Below are 19,191 nucleotides of genomic sequence, written 5' to 3'. Positions count from 1 at the left end.
AAATGGATTTTTAAATAATTACTAACGGTATTACCGATGGATTAAGTCTGATGTCGGTATATTTCAGAGAGTTGAAAAAAATAATTATTGCAAATGTCATTGTGCCAATATTTTATCACTGATAGAATTGCATACATTATTTTTGTCGGCTATATGGAAAAATTCTTGAGTAAAATACCGTTAGAATGAAGCAAGCAACAAAAACATTTTGCGTGCCTTTTATGTCAATAAATATATCAGTAATTTTATTATTGACAGACTCATTGATAGACTAAAAATTACAAACGAGAGTTTTACTGACAGGGCATTCTTGTCTGTGAGCTCATTGATAAATTTATTGCTGAAAGGACTAATAAGAGTATAAATATCGACAGAAAATTTTATTGGTATTTCTAAGAGTTTTGATAATGGGTAGTTCATATAAAAACTAAACTTGGATATTATGTGAAATTCACTTGAATAATTAAGGTAATTTAAATAATGTATCATAATTTCAACTTAAATCTCTTTATAAAAAAATACATATGATATCTTAAGAAAATAAGACAAGCATGAATTATTAGAATTTAAATTTACTTTTAAATATGTTTGTTTATCATGTATGAATTAAACATACAAAAAATAACAAATCATGCATTTGTTTTGTATTTTTAGATATTAGAGGAAAATCATTTGGTTTCAAAAGTTAAACTTAAAAGGATAGTTAACATGCATAAATTTATTAACTTCGATCGTATTTTATGATACGATAAAATATTTTGAGATCTAACTAAAAATTAAAAATGTAATAAGTATAATTATACATAAAAATACTTATTAGAGGTGTTGTTACTCACTTTTGACCCAATAAAAAAATCAAGAAAAAAAAATCCAAAATACAAGAGGATATACAAGAAGAAAGCCTAGAAGATTGTCCAAATTGGTGGTGAATGACGAAAATAACAAGTGAAAAAGTTGGAGGATCTAAATGTATAAGATTGATAAAATTAACGATTCAATTCTGATTGACAAAGGAGTCCATTAGTGAAAATATTTTTATTTTAGATAAAGAAATACAATTTTGGATAGGTAAAGACTTAATGAGAATTTTGGAAGGCTTAATTATTTTATTGAGGACTTAATTGAAAGAAAAATTAATGTTTGAAGTCAATTTAGGTTTTAATTGGAAGAAATTAAAGTCTAGGGTCGAAATGCAATTTTAAAGAGTTAATTTGGTCAAATCAGGGGCTCAATTGCATAAATATTAAAGTTTGATGAGCAATTAGAGACTTGATTGAAGAAGTCCAAAACCAAGGACAAAACTAAAAAAGATACATGATTTTAAGGGTCAAATTGAAGAAAATTAAAAGTTTGACGGTCAATTAAGGTTTCAAGTGCACAAATCAGAAATCAAAGACCAAGATGAAAATGACACTAAACTTTAAGGCTAGTGGTTGAATTTTACATGGATAAAATTGCATAGTTCAGCCACTGTTTAGCTTCTTCTTTACATTTGGTTAATCGAGTAGGCAACTTTAAACGAATGAATGTGACATCTCTAACCATTTTTAGGTTATAACCACCATCATTCAACTGAAAAACACATCCTTTATAAAAATCAGTTGATCGTATCAAATATTTACATCTCATTTTTTTCAACAAACTCAACATCTTATTTCTCATTAGTCATCACTTTATTGTCAGATTCTTTGTTGATCAAGTTGGCACCATCAAACAAATAAATATAGAGCTACAAACTTTTAGATTGAGAAAGAATGGATCTAATTAAAAAGTATGCTTCTCTTCTAGTAAGTTTTGGTGGTCTCCAAAGATATTTACATTAGAGTTACTTCGGCGAAACCTTAAAATTGATCAACTTAGTTAATCTTGACTAAGATATCTATTTGTTCACACTTAAAAAATGATGTACCTTTACTACCTCAACCATAGTGCCTATCACGATTTTTTTACTTTAAAGAACATATTATTTCATATAAAAAAAAAATCACACATTTTATTGTTTTATAATTAAATAAAAAATAATTTTTAGAATAAAATTTATATTAAATTTGATGACATGTATAATTTTCTTAACGAGTTTATTTAGTTGATTCAAATTCAGTTTTTTTTCAATATTAAATTAATTCAGAATGAGCTTTTCAATTTGTCTGAAATTAGTGCTGAAACACCCTTGTTCCACCCTCGGGATAATCAAGAGAACAGTACACTGCAGTCCGTTAGGCGACTGAAATTTCAGAATCAACCTTGTTAATCTGGAAGCCGAAGGGTAAGATAAATATTCACACGAGCCCTAAACTCTCGAATTCAATAAACCACCTCCTCGGTTTGCATTTTCAGTCACTCATTAACTATAAAGATTTTTTTTTTTTAAAAAAAAAAAAGGCGGGTGGGGGGGGGGGGGATTGAGAGATGTCCAATTAAAAACTGTTGAAAAAAATCCAAACTCATAAATTCAACCTGATCGAGAGTATCAGTTTTTTTTTTTTTTCTCTACAAAGAATGTACATGATTTCCAAACAAAACCCAAATAAGGGACCCGAAAGAGACCAGATGAACATATATATTGAAATTAGGGGGGGGGGGGGGGAATGGAAGTTAGTGAAGAAAAATATTTAAAATAAAAATGCAACCAATCATGTTATCACAAGCTACCCCCCCGGGGTGGATTTTCCTGGCTTGAATTTTGAAATATCAACTAGGTCTCCAAATAGCTTATCCTCTGGCTTGGAAGGCTTACCAGACGGAACATAAGGAGTTGTTGAGACCTGGTAAGATGAGTTTCTCAGGCCATTGTCATATCTAACAGATACTCCATTCATTCGCTGTTCAAGGTACTGCGTCCCTTGCTGCAAACCATACCCATATCCAGCCATTTGGTTGCCGTAAACTTGTTGAGGATACATAACGGCCATCGGGCCAGCTTGCATTGGTTGTGGATACATACCCATATACTGCCCTCCCTGCATTGCATGAGGATTCATGCCTAAAAACTGATTGCTTGGTGCGCTCTGATTATTAACTGCAGGCAAATGGCCGGTTGTGATTGGCTGCATGTACATACCCACCTGTTCATTACCCACTGGTTGAGGCCCTTGAGGGTGCATACCACTAGGCAGTGGTTGTGAATGCGTGACAGCCATCTGAGGAACTTGCATTGATTGAGGGTATTGAGCGCCTGTCACTGGGCTTGTGTCTGCTGGCTGAGCTTCCCAGGGAGGTGGAGGCAGAGATCCACCATTTTGAGCACCTTTAAACATCCCAAGGTCAAAGCTTCATGAGTTTTAATGCAATAGTAGTAAGGAGTAAACCTTATTCACTAAAACAAGCAAAACTAAGTCTTAAAAGCCAAGAATAAGGATTTTTATTTCACATGAACAAAAATTAATTTGAAAATAGAGGCGCACGTACCATAAACAGGTGAGGCCGGCAGCTGTTGCTGCTGAGGAGGATGTCCATTCCATGCAGGACCAGAGGCTTGCATGTATACTGACTGCTCATATCGTGGTGATCCCATATTAGGGGCATTTCCATTCCTGTAAACACCAGCATCTGGTGTTTGAAAATTCTGTTGCTGTTGGAATTGTGGAGTCAAAGAATTGGTTGGTCCAGCAAGATTGGTAGCCTGCATATTGACTGCATTTGGAGCATTGTTACCATCAGAAAACATGTCAAAAAGAACAAGTGCATTCTGCTGTGACAGAGGTGTGGTTGCCTGTGCTTCTCCAACAGGAACAAGAGCCAGAGAAGTCGCGGCCTTTGGTGAGTTATAATCATCACCACTCAACAGGTCCACTTTGGTATTGGCTGCTGCTGGAGTAGTTGGAGCATTAGTTGCAGGAGGTGCGGGGAGCAACAGCTGGTTTAGTGTTTGAGCCCCTGCACTAGAATTTGAGGTTGATCTGCAGAAAAATTCACTCACGGCTCAAATAATATAAATCTCAAAATAGAATTTTACAAGCCTAAACTTTCAGCTTCAACTTTGAGTTATAAATTCAAAAAATATTAAACAATTTTCATACACCATTTTGACTTGACCAGTTCAGAATTTCATGCCAACACCGATTCTTTTTCTTGGGGGTTGTTGGTTGGAACCTTATGTTTCACAAACTAATCTGAAGGCTGTCAAATGATTATCAAATGTGTTACTCCATAAGTAATTCTTCGAGTTATGAATTCAATATCCTCAAAATCATTGGTTAATTTTAGCAGGCAAGTAGCACAAGACATCTAACCAGACTCATAACCACAAACACATAATCCTAAAAGCCTAGCATAACAGACAATGCACTTCCAACACAAAGAAAATAAAAATAACAAAAACTTTGGCAATAAGATGACAACACATCATCAACAAACAACCAACATGATTGGATGAGAGCTTAGGCCATCAAGACACTTTAATTGAGGCCATCAATTCATGTATAATTCATACTGCTGATCTGGTCAATTTCTATAGATATGGAACAGTTTGAATAAATTTGCTTACCCCCCATCAGGCTGTTTGCCCTTATTATCTCCAGTATCAACTAGAGGAGCACCAATATCTACAAGTGCTCCACTAGATTCAGCTTTCAGTTTTTCATCCTGGACTGGAACAGGAGTTCCTGAAGAAATGGATTCGTGCCTGGCAAGTACTCGCTGCAAGTCATCATTCAATGCTAATCCTTGACACAGTAGTGATTCATCCCTGAAAAAGACAGTTCAAATTACCAAGCAAAATACGTCAACAGAAATCCACCTTGCATTTGATAGGGATAGTGGGTTCAAAAACCCAATATTCAGAACCACCTCATCTCATTCTATTTGTTATGCAAATGACTAATCTGGTGAGAACTAGATAGTCACCCCAATGTTGATTTGGCAATAACAGGCACAACCACTGACAGGCATCTCGCCCCACTCATGAAGATTTACTTAATGCAGTGAGACCTATGCAAACCTGCTCAGCATCAGTTCAGTCATTATCTCACAACAAAACATCACATCATGCCATTAAGTTTAGAAGTTATCATGTCCTCCTTAGATTCAAAAAATAGATTTGCGACTCCAGGACATCAGAATCCTGCCAAACACTAAAACAAACCTGACTCTAATGCCCTCCTCACCCTGATAAAGTAAACAAAGATTTGTTGGCTGTTGATTTATGGTTCTATTAATTTAGAAATTTACACAGTTTTGGAAATATTATTTAGGATTTATACTATTTTCGACTTCACTGTTACTGGGACTATTTTTTATTTAATCCTAAGAAGGATTTCACTGTTACCTTATCCTAATTGACCCCAATTGCTATGGAAATCCATGAGAAGAGCAACTTCAAAACTAGGACGAACTGCCAAACATTATAGAAGGAAACAAAATAAGAAAAAGGAGGAATGGAACTTACGAAGTTGAATTAACAAGATGTACCACTCTTTGCTTGTATGTACGACATTGATCCACTAGGTCAACAATAACCTCCTGCCTAATCCCCTGCAAATTGAGAAGAAAAAATTACCGGTTTAAGAATTGAAGACAAGCTTAAGAATCTTGATTCACATAGAACTAGTTTACATCTGAGTATAAGAAGTTTAAGCGCTTGATAACATGCAATTTATACATATAAGAACTAATATCTGCACCAAAATCAAAATGAAAATTTGTTGACTTTAAGCTAGCCCGCAATAAGTTTTTAACTACCCAGGGAATGGAAATGTACCAGTTTAAGAATTGAAGATGAACTTAAGATCTTGATTCTCATAGAACTAGTTTACATGTGAGTGTGAGAAGTTAAAGCGCTTGATTGCAATTTATACATTTAAGAACAAATATTTGCACCAAAAGCAAATTGAAAATTTGTTGAGTTTAAGCTAGCCCGCCACAAGTTGTTAACTACTCAGCGATTGGAAATGTACCTCTTGGTTCCTTGGATCTAATGCATTTAGCATCTCTGATAGAACATCCATTATACCCCGAGCATTTTGAATTTCTGTCAAGCTAGCGAAAAGAACTTCAAATTAAAACAAAACACACATCTTAAATAATCACTGAATACAACCACACCACAAGGGGTAAAATAAATGTAATGCAACCACCATGACTAAGCAGAATGAACGACTAGTTCATGTTCTAAATATCCTAACAAAAGTTGGATATTTAGAACATACCTCAAGGTTGGGAACTCTGACTCTGCTGGAGATTCAGCTGCTCCTTGTGGATACTCAATATTGCGCAGATTTTGAGGATACGATGACAAAGGCTGTGTTTGTGGAGGTGTGAATAGAGGTGTGGACCTCTCAGACCTGGGAGGGAATACTGCCCCAGCACGCTGATATAGAGTAATTCACTTAGAGATGCAAACCAAACAGGCCACATTATGATAATTGGGAGTGCTTGTGCAACAGAATATTGGCAATGAAATGAAAAGGCCATGCTTGTTTAATGATTCATAATGAAATGAACAACAAATTGTTCAGCTATGCAAACTAGAATCAATATGGCTGAAAGGAAAATCAAAGGAGACGCACCAACAACTCTTGGTATGCAGCATAATATTGCGGATATCTTGCCCTTGCACCACCAAAAGCTTCTTGCCAAGTATCGACCAGAACCAATATCTTCTCTTTGACATGAAGGTCAGGCTACAATTAAGCATATCAAAAACTATGAACAATTTTTACAAAAGGATAAAATTACAAGATGGGTTAGCAACCAAATTGTCCAAAACAGTCTCACCTTTTTCTTAGCTATTCTGACCATCTCATGAAGAAGATCTTTCTCTGCCACATGCATATGTACAAAGTCCCCACAGTTCTTTATGATCGTTTCTAACAGCTAGAAGCGCCCAGACCAAAATTGAAACAAACTTAGTCCTCTGTAAACAGAGATGTTAAGAAATGACAAGAAAAGTGACAGAGTTACTCTATGATAAAACAGGGGCGTCCAATTTATACTAAATTAATAGCAGCCAAGATAAATTTACTTGCTTCTATATTTGACCAATCCACCACTCTCAAAAAGAGAATTACAGTATACAAGCTAGTTTGACTTCATTTTCCAATATCATACCAAGTCAAAAAAACAAAATGAATCTCAGACCAAACCTGAATTCGCCCAATACAATCAGATCTCACCTTTCTACCTCAATCAAACACACCATAATACCCTACTTAAGAAATTGACAAATTTGTACACTGGATTGCCACTGCACTTGCTCATATTCTAAAACACACAACTCTCTCCCGATAAAACCTAGCATTAATCCAGTTACCCTTTTAGAAAATAAAAAATGGTAAGCAGAACCCTGATGAAACCAGCATGCTAAAAACTATATTGCACTTGTATTACAAAAACCGAATAAAGTATTAACTGATATCAAGGCAGCGCAAAGCTTACTGTTAGGGAAAGTAGCTGAACTTTTGCATTCCTACTACCAAGTTTCTTCTTTATTCCCTTGACAACATCCTTCGCTTGCCTGACAATCCAAGCCAAACCAAAAACTTCCAAACTTAAGCAATCTTAACAAGTTCTTAGTGTTTAGCATAGCCAAAACCTAGCTAAATCCATAAAACCTACATTTAGATTGAGATGAAGCAGGCTTTTTTAATTTATTAAAAATGAATATAAAACAAGAGACGTAAACAAACCTTAAAAAATTATCACACAATTCAAAATATATAAACTTTCTCGTCAATTAATCAGAATTAACTGTTCGATCAAATTCACTTGAGTCGTAGCAAATTATAGAACAGAGAAAATAAATTATCCAAAGCAGCAACAAACTAGGAAAAAAAGCAATGAATTACAAAAAAAAAAAAAACTTAAAAGAGAAATAAAGAGAGAAGAATCAAGTGCGGCGCATACGAAGGGTCGCGATTGCATATATCACAGATCTCGATATTCATAGCCCAATCAGGCCCGATCAGCATGTCGCTCGTGGCTCTTTCCACCATAGCATTCACCATCTCTGCTTTTTCTTTTTTCTTTTTTTTATCAAAACTCCTTCCACCGGAAACCACTTTCCTGACGAGATCGCTACTCAATTCCGGCGCCTAAATTCCGGTCAATAACCTAACGCACTCTCTCTCTGTTAGGTGTCCCCCCCCCTTCTCTCTATCTCTCTAGATCATTTCTTAATCGAAAGGTTTCTCTCTTAAAAGTTTCTCTCTAACAGAAAAAAAAAAAAAAAAAGTTTGTTTTATTTTATTTTATTTTATTTTTGTATAATTTTTTTCTGTTTTTAATTTTCCTTATTTTTGTTTTGTATTTTTCCAGTTTTTCAATTGAATTATTTGGGGAGGTGGGTTTTAAAAATGGCTGACCACTAAGATGATAACACGCGTAGGAAGCGGTGACATAATTTAGTGGAGGTAAACTACATTATGACACTGCAAGATCTTATAATATTCCGATTCGGGTCCTTGCTTTAAACTTCCTATTATTAATCCAATTATTATGGTACTAAAGAGAAATTTAATGCAATTCACGTCCATTCCATATAATGTTAAACAAAGGATTTTTCATTTTTTTCTTATTTTTCTTGCATTGTTTTCTTTCCATTTTTCATATATGTGATAATTTCTCCCAAAATCTTTCAATTTGAAAAACAAACAATAATAATAATAAGTAGGTTTAATCACATTAGTTGTTATGTGTAATTTAGTGATAAAATAATTTTTTTATTTAGAAATCTGTGTTATGTGTTTCATACACATACATACGATATCTTAAGAAGCATATTTATTGGGTGAGGCAACCACGAATCCCAAACGGAACTAATATTACTTTTTAAAAGGATATAAGGATATCCGGATAAGAACAAAAAAAATAATACACATACACGCGGTGTATTACATTAAATTTTAGACTATTGTATATCATTTAGATTTGTTTAATTTCACTAGTTTACAATTATATTGAGTTTCTACTGCTCATTAACTAATTTATTTATAGCAAAAATCATGTGATATAATATAATGATTAAATGATTTAGTATAATATATAAATTAAAAAATATTATTATTCAAAGCATGTACATAAAACTCATCTAGTAAGGTATAACTTAAAAAACATTTAGTTATTGTTATAAAACATAAGAGAAACAAATAGAAAAAATGAGATAAATTAAAAATATAAACAAAACTATATTTTTGTAACGGTGCATCAAATATAATAGAAAATAGATTCGATGATTTTTTTAACCATAAAAGACAAGAATCTATTTGAGTCTATTTGATAACTTTTTTATATATATATTGTGTGTGTTTAGTATTGTAGGTAACTATTATAATTATGGTTTAAAAAAAATTGTTTTATAAAAAATACTTTTGGTTGCGGTTGATTTGGTATTTATGTATGTTTGGTTAAAACTATGGTTGAAATTGAGGTTAAACAAAAAGTAATTTAATATATTTGGTTTAATAATGCTTTTGAAATTAAGGTTATAAAATAATTTTTAAAAATATATATTAATATTGATGATTTTTAATTTAAATATTGTAGATTTAACTATTATTATTATATCATGAAATAAATAATACTTTCTGTAAAATATTTTTCATTGTTTCATTAAACTATTTACAATCCCATCACTTATGAAATACATCTAACAAGGACTATAATTTTTTTGGTTTCTTAAGCGCACAACAACATTAGGTAAAATATAATCATAAACAAAATTGGGATTTCGATCAAATTCTGCAAATGCTACGTCATCAAGCAATCTCTGTCTAATTTATTTAGTGTTATTAAATAATATTAAACACTAATTTTTCAAATAAAACACAATTAAAAAATAAAAAATAATTTTTATTTTACTAGGTTGGACTCGGTTTAATGCATTTTAAGCTTTGGACCGGACTCGATCCGACCGGAACCAGTCCGACTAGAATAGTGTAGCATGTAATTTACACTGGTCATGCTAATTAATTCTATGAACAGTGTGCAAGAAGCATCAATTGCTTGCTTTTCTTTCCCTTGCGTCTCGGATACAAAAACATTGTGAGACCTATGTATAGTAAATTATGATTTTTTCTTTACCAAACAGGTTACATTTGTATTTTAAGTAAACCGTAAATGCAACCTCTTAAATAAACACTACTTAATTTCTTGTATTTTTTTTATATATAATCTTAATGTATATTATATTTCTATGCGGGTTTTTTAGTAAATTGAATGATAATTATCTAACAGTCAAAGGTTAAATTAAAACATATTATAAATTAGATGATTAAATAAAGAGTTATTATATAATAGAGACTGAAATGGAAAATAATATTTTAAAATAAAGATGATGTGAAAGCTGTTTGAAAGTATGATTGTGATTGTTTTTAAAGTATTTTTCGTTTTAAAATGTATTAAAATAATTTTTTATTTTAATTTTTAAAAAATATTTTTGAAATCAGTACATTAAAACTATTAAAAAATTAATTTTTAATAAAAAAATTAATTTTTTTTTTAAAACATAGATACAATCACGTTTCTAATTCTTCAGATGACGTGTTATCGGCCGACCATTCACAATCTAACGGTTTTTTTTTTATCGTTTATGCGATGATTTCCACGGGGTTTTGGGCTATTGTGAAAGCAGCATTGAATTAACCCACCTGCTGCACGTTTGATGACAGTTGCATGCTGTTAAATGATGGCATATTATAACATCGATCATGAAGTAATAAAGAAAGTTTTGTATTGATTAATACTGGAGGAACTATTATTTTTTAAAGTATTTTAATTTATAAATATATTAAAACAAAATAAATAATTTTTTAAAATAATTTTTCAACTTCTTTATTTTATCTGAATAGTTTAGCCTAACCACAACTTGTTCAGGGCAACTATTGTTATATTATTATAGGTTACCTACGTTTTGGGCCTTTTATTAAAAAACCACAATTTCGTAAAATATTTCAGGATATAACATATAATAATTTTTAAAAATAAAATAGTAAAAATTTATTCAACCACTAATAAAAATCATGGTTTTATTAATAAATCGCTAATAAAAATTAAATTGTCTTAAACAACTGCTATTATCAATAACGATTGTATTTTCATTGAAAAGTAATTATTACTAGAACTTTTTAGAACCCGTTTGACTAAACGTTTGCAGCTGCGTTTTTATTTAACATTTGCAACATATCGTTTGGTTACATAATGAGCTGTAATTTTCATGCATGGACCCCACCTTTATCCGTGTTCAAAACACAGTTTCTTTGAAACAGAAATTGCATGCTTTTCATTTCTTGTTTATTGCAACTGTGTTTAAACATAGTATAAAAATTATTCTCCTCTTCCTTTCTTGACCAGTGCTTCGGGTATGGGTGGATATTGTCCAGATGAGAAAACCATGAGAGTTGTTCTTACTTGGGCATGCCACTATTGAAGGCGTCGAAGGACTGGGCTGGCCCACTAAAACCATTTTCCTTTTGTTAAACCACGAGAGCTGTTCTTAACAGTTTTCCTTTTGTTCTTTCTTTATTGCTGCACTTGAAGATGATGATGACGATGATGGAGGGCTAGCCTACTGAAAACCATTTTTTCTTCTCTTTTGTTTTCCCTTTGTTCTTCCTAGTCTTATTTATGTGCTCTCCTTGTCTGCGTGGAGAGTGAATTTAATTCACTCTCTACAACAACAAAAATGAACAATAAAAAAATTTAATTTTTAATTGTATTTTATTTTATTTTATTTTACTTTAATGTTTAATATTATTTAATAAGACTACATAAATTAGAAGGAGATCACATGATGGTGTGATATTTGTAGAATTTAATCGTAATTCTAATTTTGTTTCTAATGATATTTTATATGAATTTTGTTACGCGCTCAAAAAACCATGAAAATTGTAGTCCTTGTTCGATGAATTTCGTACGTGATGAAATTGTAGATAGTTTAATGAAATAATAAAAAATATTTTATATAAAGTATTATTTATTTCATGATATAATAGCATCAGTTAAATCTATAATATTTAAATTAAAAACCACCAATATTAATATATATCCTTTTTAGTTATTTTATAACCTCAATTTAAAAGGCATTATTAACCAAACACATTAAAATTATTTTTTGTTCAACCTCAATTTCGACCACAATTTTAACCAAACATATATTTTTTCAAACCAACCTCAACTAAAAGTACTTTTTATAAGATAATTTTTTTAAAACCACAACCACAACAGCTACTACAATACCAAACACACAATGATTTAAAAAAGGGTGTTTTATAATATATATTTGGTTAAAATTGTTGTTGAATTTGAGGTTGAACAAAAAGTAGTTTAATGTATTTGGTTAAAAAATTATTTTTCAAATTGAAGTTATAAAATAATTAATAAATATTGATGGTTTTTAATTTAAATATTATAGGTTTACCTATTGCTATTACATCAATAAAATAAATAATATTTTATATAAAATATTTTTTATTATTCAATTAAACTATCTATAATTTCATCACGTATGAAATACATCCAACAATGCTACAGTTTTCTTAAGCACGCAACAATTTCAGGTAAAATATAATAAAGAACAAAATTAGGATTATGATCAAATTATGCAAATGTTATGTCATCAATAAAACACAATTAAAAATAAAACATATTTTTTTTTTACTGGATTGAACCCGATTCAATGAAATTAGCTTTGAACCGGACCCGGTCCAACCAAAATCATGCACCACTATTCACGTGAATAGTGATATGTGTCTCCACTGTTCACTTTTAAATGCACAGTGAAGCTCTCCAGAGCTCTACACTGAAAGCAACATTGAGCCCCACACTTAAAGCAGCATTGTGCTGGTTTTAGTGACTTGCATTTTTAATGTAGGAATTGCTAGGATCCATGCAGCTGAATTAAGTTTTCAATCATTACCAAACATTTATTTTTTATGGTTGGTTTCAAACGCAGAAGCAACCATAGAAACAAATGATGAATAACTATTATTTTAAATGAGTTATTTTATAATTATAATTGATAAATAGATTAACTTAATTATTTTATATATGTTAATAGCAACACACTCCTAAACACCATAATAGTAATAGCAGTAATAGCAACACCAACCCCATCTCTTCTCTCCTTGTTTTAACAAATGAAATAGCCATAAAAATATGTTTTAATTTTGAAGGTTGCTTTCATGGACTTCTCCTCTAACTTGGCCTCTTAAAGTTTTTCATTCGGGATTGTGACTCATTCAGAGATTGATAAAAAAATATTATTTTTATTTAAAATTATATATATATATATATATATATATATATATTATTTTGATATATTTTTTAGTAAAAAAATACTTTGAAAAGCAACCGCTATTATACTTTTAAACACCCCTTAAGTATATCATTAATGGGTATCTTTAAAATTTTATTGTAATATTCTTTATGAGATGATGATTTGTGGGTTTTGTTTGTAGGGTGATTCAATTATATGATCAAAGATGGAAAATGCTAGTTACTTAGGGATATGACAAGGTTTTTGGAGTTAATTGATGAATTTGCAATGAAAAGGCATGAAACACAGAGAAGTTGAAGTAAATTGTTTCGAAAAGATCTAAGAAGAACGCCGACATACTTCAAAACAAGAAGGGTGCAAATTTTTTAGAAGAAAAGTGCAGGGTTGGCAGGGATGATTGTGGAAGACAAAGGCCCAAATGGTAACTATTCTTGTCATCTTGCAACACAAGGCACCGAATGTATCATCAACAGTGAATTTCTAATTAAATTATCAAATTTGTGACTCTGATTTCTGAATCATGATTTTTATTAAAATTGCGATTTGAAGAAATATGATTTAAGAAATATGAAGGTCCCCTGCTCCCCGTCAGACTGCTTTGCAATCTCAACGGACAAGAAAGTCTCCTGCCATCAGACCTCATTAAATAATAGCTAAATGATAATGACATCTTTTCTGCTAAAAAAAAAAACAATGGCATCTTCCGACGCGTGAAATAAGCATATCACCTGCCTGGAACAATACTGGAAATTTGAGGCCTGTGACTAGATGCTCCACTCATTAGCTTTTAGGAGCAAGCGTCCACCATGTGTTGATGCAACCTTTGTCTGTTTCTCTGATTCATCAGTACCACTTCCATGGCCATACATTAGTTTATTAGATGCCTTATTATGGAGCTTTTTTATGGAGGAGTTTAGCTGGACACGCACATCCAGCAGAGCCCCCGACGAGTTGGTTATGATCAAGGACATTCTTTCGGCAAGAGCAGGTAGGATTGGTACCCTGTTTTCTAGATTTTCTTGAAAATGACTCGCCCCACTTGTAATTTCTTTAAGAGAATCCATTTAATTATGTTTTTCAAGTGATCTAGATCCTCTGTTTATCTTGCAGCACGCAAGCATATCCACTGCAGGTCATTTTGCAGGATGAAAGAAAACCTTAGCACTGCACCATAATGTACCCTTTACCTTCTTTGATAACAAGGAAAGGGGGAAGATATGGATGTATTTCTTTGAAATGTAAATTTGAAGTTGACTGTAAATTGCAGTTTTGAAATTTTGACGCTGGATCCACCAAACTATACAGCTACATCAGATGTCTTCACTCTCCACTGGAGATGGTGAGCACTGAATAAGCAATTCGAATCAATTTATTTTGTTACAGAAGATAGGTTTGGCTTGCAGACAGAAAATATGTAGCTCCTACATCAAGCTCCAAAGCCTGTGAAAGGAAAGCAGTAGTATTTTGTCGTTGAAGTCCCACTTTGCAGCGCCAAAGAAAGGAAGAAATAATGGAGTCAAGGGACCGGAACTCGGACTGCAGGGGGGCCTGATTTCATGTCCTCTAGTATAAGAGCCAGGAGAGCCCGAGTTATGGGTCCTTCTTTGCCTACAAATGAATGCACGCCAAAATATAAATTTTAGGAAGATGATAAGTTTCCAACTGCTTTGTTTTTCAAATATGATAAGGTTTCCACCGAGATATAAATTTTAGGAAAATGGCTTGCATAAGGGACAGAATGAAATGCAGCGCACTTGGAGTGAAAAATAAGTGGCAAGGCAGTGCAAAGAGGGAGAAAATATAGTACAATCATGTACCAAAGTTTTCCAGTAATGTGCTTCTGTGAATTTAGCATTTGTGAGCTTCGACAGGGGCCTCCAATGGAAGATTTATGGTAAAGTGGATGTACCAAAGTTTCGGCCATACAAAAAGAAAACTCAGCAACAAGAAAACAGTCATGCACGTACTTTCATCATGGCTAAAGAGCCACCCACAATGGATGGCATCCTATTGATTTAATGGAAAGTACCCTTGCTTTGTACTCTGAATTGAAGAGAAGCAAGAAAAAATTTCGATCAATTTTATAAGGTTCTGAAAACCATGTTGGCTCAATATCAACCTAGCATCATGCTTGCATGTAAAATTCAGCTTGAAGGATGCGTAGTTTATTGCAGAGAAGTTTCTTACCATCACCAATGACCTGATTGTCCCACTGCACCACAGGGCGAACAAGTACTCCACTGCCAATAAGCATCATCTCATCTGCTTTCTTTCCTTCCTCTACAGTCACATCATCAATCTTTATTCCATGGAGTTTACCCTCCTTTACCAATCCCTCTGCTAGTGTCAAAACTCTCTTAGCCGTGCACCCACTCAAAATTTTGTCAAAGGCGGGCATCAGAAGGTCTTTTTCCTTGGTAACAAATGCCACATTCATGCTGGGCCCTTCAGCAACGAATCCATCATTATCCAGCCAAATAGATGCATATGCATCATTCTCTTCTGCTTCCATCTTTGAAAGTGCATTGGGAAGGTAATTTACACTTTTCACGGTGGCAAATTGCGGGGGTTTTATTGGGACTGATGAAGTTACTACCTTGATGCCTCTTGAATCATGTGGAGACTGATCTTGGATTACAATGGCATAAAGAGCTGGCTGATGGCAGTCAGATGGAGATAGTTGGAAATCACCAGGTCCTGCCGAGAGCCAGTATCTTAGTGATCCTGTCTTGCACTTTGAAGCACTCACTGTTTGTATGAGTATTCTCCTTATATTTTCCCTATCAAAAGGGAGATTGATTTTGGCCAAGGATGCTGACCTTAATATACGATCAAGGTGTTGATCGAATTCATATAAGTGCCTGAGATGTGGTAACAGATGAGGATCTTGATTAGCAATTAATACTTGATTGAAAGCTAAGTGAGGAATACTTGTTCAAATGAAAATATCAATGATTCATCAACATATTACCGCATGTTTTCCTTTTTTCAGTTGCCAAAGCAGTTTAATTTTCTTGTCCTTAAAATTTAGATGATGATTGTTCCATCATATGCATTGCAGAAAATGTTCGAAGAATCATATGAAACAGGGAGGTAAAATAATATACTTGAAATACAATGAGGTTAAAAATGCAAAACTTGGAAATTGTACGGTTGCAAAAAATCAGCATTTTAAAGGAATATTAAAGAACTTGGAAATTGTACTGTTTCCTGCAAAACTTCAAGAGCTTGCAACCATTTAAAATGTGAATCAAGCTTGACAGATACAATAGAGTCAAGAGTTGAATTACTGGAGCCAAGAACTGTTTATACTGTAACTGTAAGACATTGTCACATTGAATCCTTATAAACTTAAACATAATATTATGCATGTGCTTTGCTATTTGAGCTTTTGGAGCATTGGTAGTATAACCAATAGACTTAGAAACATGAAATTCGTTTACAGGTCTTGGTAGTTCAATGGATGCAAACAGCATAATACCATTCCTACTTATGAATAACAAAAAAAACTTCGAATTGTCTATAATAGTATTAGACTATTCAAGAAGAAAAAGTAATCCATCTAAAAAGTAAATTATACCAACCCATCTACTATTGCAGCAGTATCAAAGACACCATGTCCCCTGTGGACCATGTGGTCATCCAAAGGTATCACCATGGCTGATGTATCTGTTGTTATTCCTCCAAAAATGCTAGAGTACATGGCCAAGAATTGCTGCTTTCCTTTCTGATTTTCTCGGTTTTTCTTTAGCCTTTCAAAAGCCTTCAAAAACATATATATAAATGGCATTTAACCAAGCCTTCCCCTTCTCCCATTGCACCAAAATGGAATCAGACCAAAAAAAATTTCTAAGCAATTAAGGAATACATCTTGACTTTTAATCTTTAATATAAAACAGAAATGTCCTCCACTAACACCAAATTAAGCCCAGATCAACAAAACTATGCAACTTTTATTCACTTTTATAGCATCGCTTTAAGGACTAATCAATTTTCACCAATCTCTCTCCATAGCACAATTTAAAATCTACTCTTATTTAGCAGTAAAGTACAGTGAACCGTTTATTTTTTAAGAGAGAGAGAGAGAGAGAGAGAGAGGACGAACCTCTGAGCAGGTTAGGATTGGAACATCAGAGATTTGAGTATTAGAATCTGTCACCGCAAAGGAAAGACATTAGTATTAAATTTCTCACTAGTCTTTACATTCTATGATTTGTAGAGTAGAAATTGAAATCTAAGGAAGCCAGTAAAGGATCACATGGCATGGTGACTGGTTGAATTTTCAAAGAACACAACTTACCAACCAAAGCTTCAGCTTGATGAGAGCATCTAGCAATCTTCACTTTCCCAAACAACCCATGTTGTGAAATCAACCCAAGTCTTTGAAATGAAAGATTTCTCGGTACAAGACACGAATTATGAAAGTGATCAGGCAGATTTATGCTAGTATTTGGGTGTTGAAAACTGGGTTTTGGCAGAGAAGTTGAAAGAGAAGCCATGCGACCCCAAACTAGTGAGAGAGTTTCTTCAAACTACGGCTTGATCGTAGGTTGATGGTGGTGATGATTAGTGTTTTAAAGTGCAGTGCTGGTGACTAGAACGGATTCCAAAGGAAAAGTCAGTGCTAGTGTATAAAATTTGCCGGCGGAGATTTATATAGAAAGGATAAACTACAGTTATACCCTCTTACTATTTTATAAATTTCGGTTTGGTCCTTCTCCCACTGATTTACCAGCTCAACCTATCAAAATTGCAAGTAGTCTCTCCCCTCCCATGGTTCCTTCTGCCACTGATTTACCGACTCAACCTATCCAAATTGCAAATAATCTTCCAAACCGTGGTTTCTTCATAATTATAATAAAAAATTATAGTTAGAGAGTCAGATTATGGTAAAAAAAACAAAGAATGTTGACAAACAACTATTTTTCAAGACAAAACTCATTGTTGTTGATCTTAATAAACTCTATTTGAATATAAAAGTTTTATTTTATTAAAAATTAAAAAAATAGATCGGATCTCAAAGATATTTTTGAATTGGATTGATCATTTACTTTTTAGCTGATGAGATGGTGGTTTAATAGTAGAAATGGATTTTTTTAAAAGTTCTATGATGTTTTTTATATGTTTTCAGATGGAATAAAGGTGAAAATTGAATTTTTTACCTTTTGGAGTTGGTTGCCTTATTTTAAAGTCATTATTTGGAACATAAAGTGACACTAAAAGTGAGCAAAAAAATTAAAAAACAAATTAAATCAAGAAAATCAGAAAAAAAATAATTGAAAAAACTGAACCGTGAAAAAAAACCGATTAATCCAATTAGAATTTTTAAAAAAATCATTTGGTTCGGTTCAGTTTTGGTTTGATGAACTTGAAACCGAGAAAACCAAACCGAACCAAACTGGTTCAATTAAAAAAAAAAACTATAAAAACCCTTTTTAAATTTTTAACCCTAGAATTCCCCTCATTCTGCATCCAGCAACCGCCCCCCCTCTCCAAAAACCCTCACAAGCTAGATCTGGACTTTGACTAGATCTCAATCTCAATCTCTCACACTTTTGACTGATAAAAAATAAATTCTCCATTACTTTGGCCAGATCTAGACTTCTAATTTAGGGCAGCTGTTAGATGATGAATGCCCTGGAGACTTTATCAAGGGCCTTATTCTTTCTGTTTGTTCTTTGCTTCCAGTTGAGCCTCTTGTGGAAGAATGTGAGAAGAAGTAGCTCTCAGTCTGCCCCTGATTCTTGACCCTTGTTTCTTTTTATTTCATTGTTCTAATTCTTTGTTTGTTTGTTTGTGGTTTTCAGAAATCGACTTCGTTTGCTCACTCAGTTCTTGGAACATCTTGTGAGTGAGGGAAGCCAAGATGTACATGTTCACAATGCTCTTGGTAAAATATCATTGTTAGAAATAATAACCCATAACACTCCCTCAAGATTTTTGCATGGAATGTGAAAGAGATAGGCTACTATAGGTTTTTT

General features: G+C 33.0%; 2 protein-coding genes across 3 annotated transcripts; both read right to left on the bottom strand.

The window, feature by feature from the left end:
* Nucleotides 1-2,528: 2,528 nt before the first annotated feature.
* LOC118051033 (TOM1-like protein 9) lies at nucleotides 2,529-8,157 on the bottom strand. 2 transcript variants are annotated; one of them, XM_035061541.2, is made up of 10 exons: nucleotides 7,843-8,157; nucleotides 7,375-7,453; nucleotides 6,715-6,813; nucleotides 6,507-6,620; nucleotides 6,147-6,307; nucleotides 5,895-5,976; nucleotides 5,387-5,472; nucleotides 4,487-4,687; nucleotides 3,409-3,899; nucleotides 2,529-3,247 (listed from the first exon to the last, which is right to left on the bottom strand). In XM_035061541.2, the coding sequence occupies exons 1-10, from the start codon at nucleotides 7,941-7,943 to the stop codon at nucleotides 2,649-2,651; spliced, it is 2,013 nt and encodes a 670-aa protein (XP_034917432.1). In that variant the 5' UTR covers nucleotides 7,944-8,157; the 3' UTR covers nucleotides 2,529-2,648. The 2 variants fall into 2 exon arrangements, with proteins under 2 accessions (XP_034917432.1, XP_034917433.1); XM_035061542.2 differs by having other exon boundaries at nucleotides 6,715-6,853; nucleotides 7,843-7,860.
* Nucleotides 8,158-14,419: 6,262 nt separating this feature from the next.
* Nucleotides 14,420-17,837, bottom strand: LOC118051036 (D-amino-acid transaminase, chloroplastic). Its single transcript, XM_035061543.2, has 5 exons — nucleotides 17,511-17,837; nucleotides 17,316-17,362; nucleotides 16,795-16,973; nucleotides 15,398-16,071; nucleotides 14,420-14,818 (listed from the first exon to the last, which is right to left on the bottom strand). The coding sequence occupies exons 1-5, from the start codon at nucleotides 17,707-17,709 to the stop codon at nucleotides 14,727-14,729; spliced, it is 1,191 nt and encodes a 396-aa protein (XP_034917434.1). The 5' UTR covers nucleotides 17,710-17,837; the 3' UTR covers nucleotides 14,420-14,726.
* Nucleotides 17,838-19,191: the final 1,354 nt, after the last annotated feature.

The sequence above is a fragment of the Populus alba genome, chromosome 18 (assembly GCF_005239225.2).
Source record: "Populus alba chromosome 18, ASM523922v2, whole genome shotgun sequence".
NCBI classification, from domain to species: domain Eukaryota; kingdom Viridiplantae; phylum Streptophyta; class Magnoliopsida; order Malpighiales; family Salicaceae; genus Populus; species Populus alba.
The sequence above is the reverse complement of the archived record's forward strand: the minus strand, read 5'-3'. Positions and strand labels throughout refer to the sequence as shown.

Excerpts from the sequence above, each read along its gene's own strand:
- LOC118051033 (XM_035061541.2), bottom strand. The coding sequence starts at position 7,943 with ATGGTGAATGCTATGGTGGAAAGAGCCACGAGCGACATGCTGATCGGG. Across the intron at positions 5,977-6,146 it reads TCAGAGTTCCCAACCTTGAG|CTTGACAGAAATTCAAAATG; the intron begins GTATGTTCTAAA and ends TCTTTTCGCTAG. Across the intron at positions 3,248-3,408 it reads GCCGGCCTCACCTGTTTATG|GTGCTCAAAATGGTGGATCT; the intron begins GTACGTGCGCCT and ends GGATGTTTAAAG.
- LOC118051036 (XM_035061543.2), bottom strand. The coding sequence starts at position 17,709 with ATGGCTTCTCTTTCAACTTCTCTGCCAAAACCCAGTTTTCAACACCCA. Across the intron at positions 17,363-17,510 it reads TCAAGCTGAAGCTTTGGTTG|ATTCTAATACTCAAATCTCT; the intron begins GTAAGTTGTGTT and ends TTGCGGTGACAG. Across the intron at positions 14,819-15,397 it reads CAATCAGGTCATTGGTGATG|GCAAAGAAGGACCCATAACT; the intron begins GTAAGAAACTTC and ends ATTCATTTGTAG.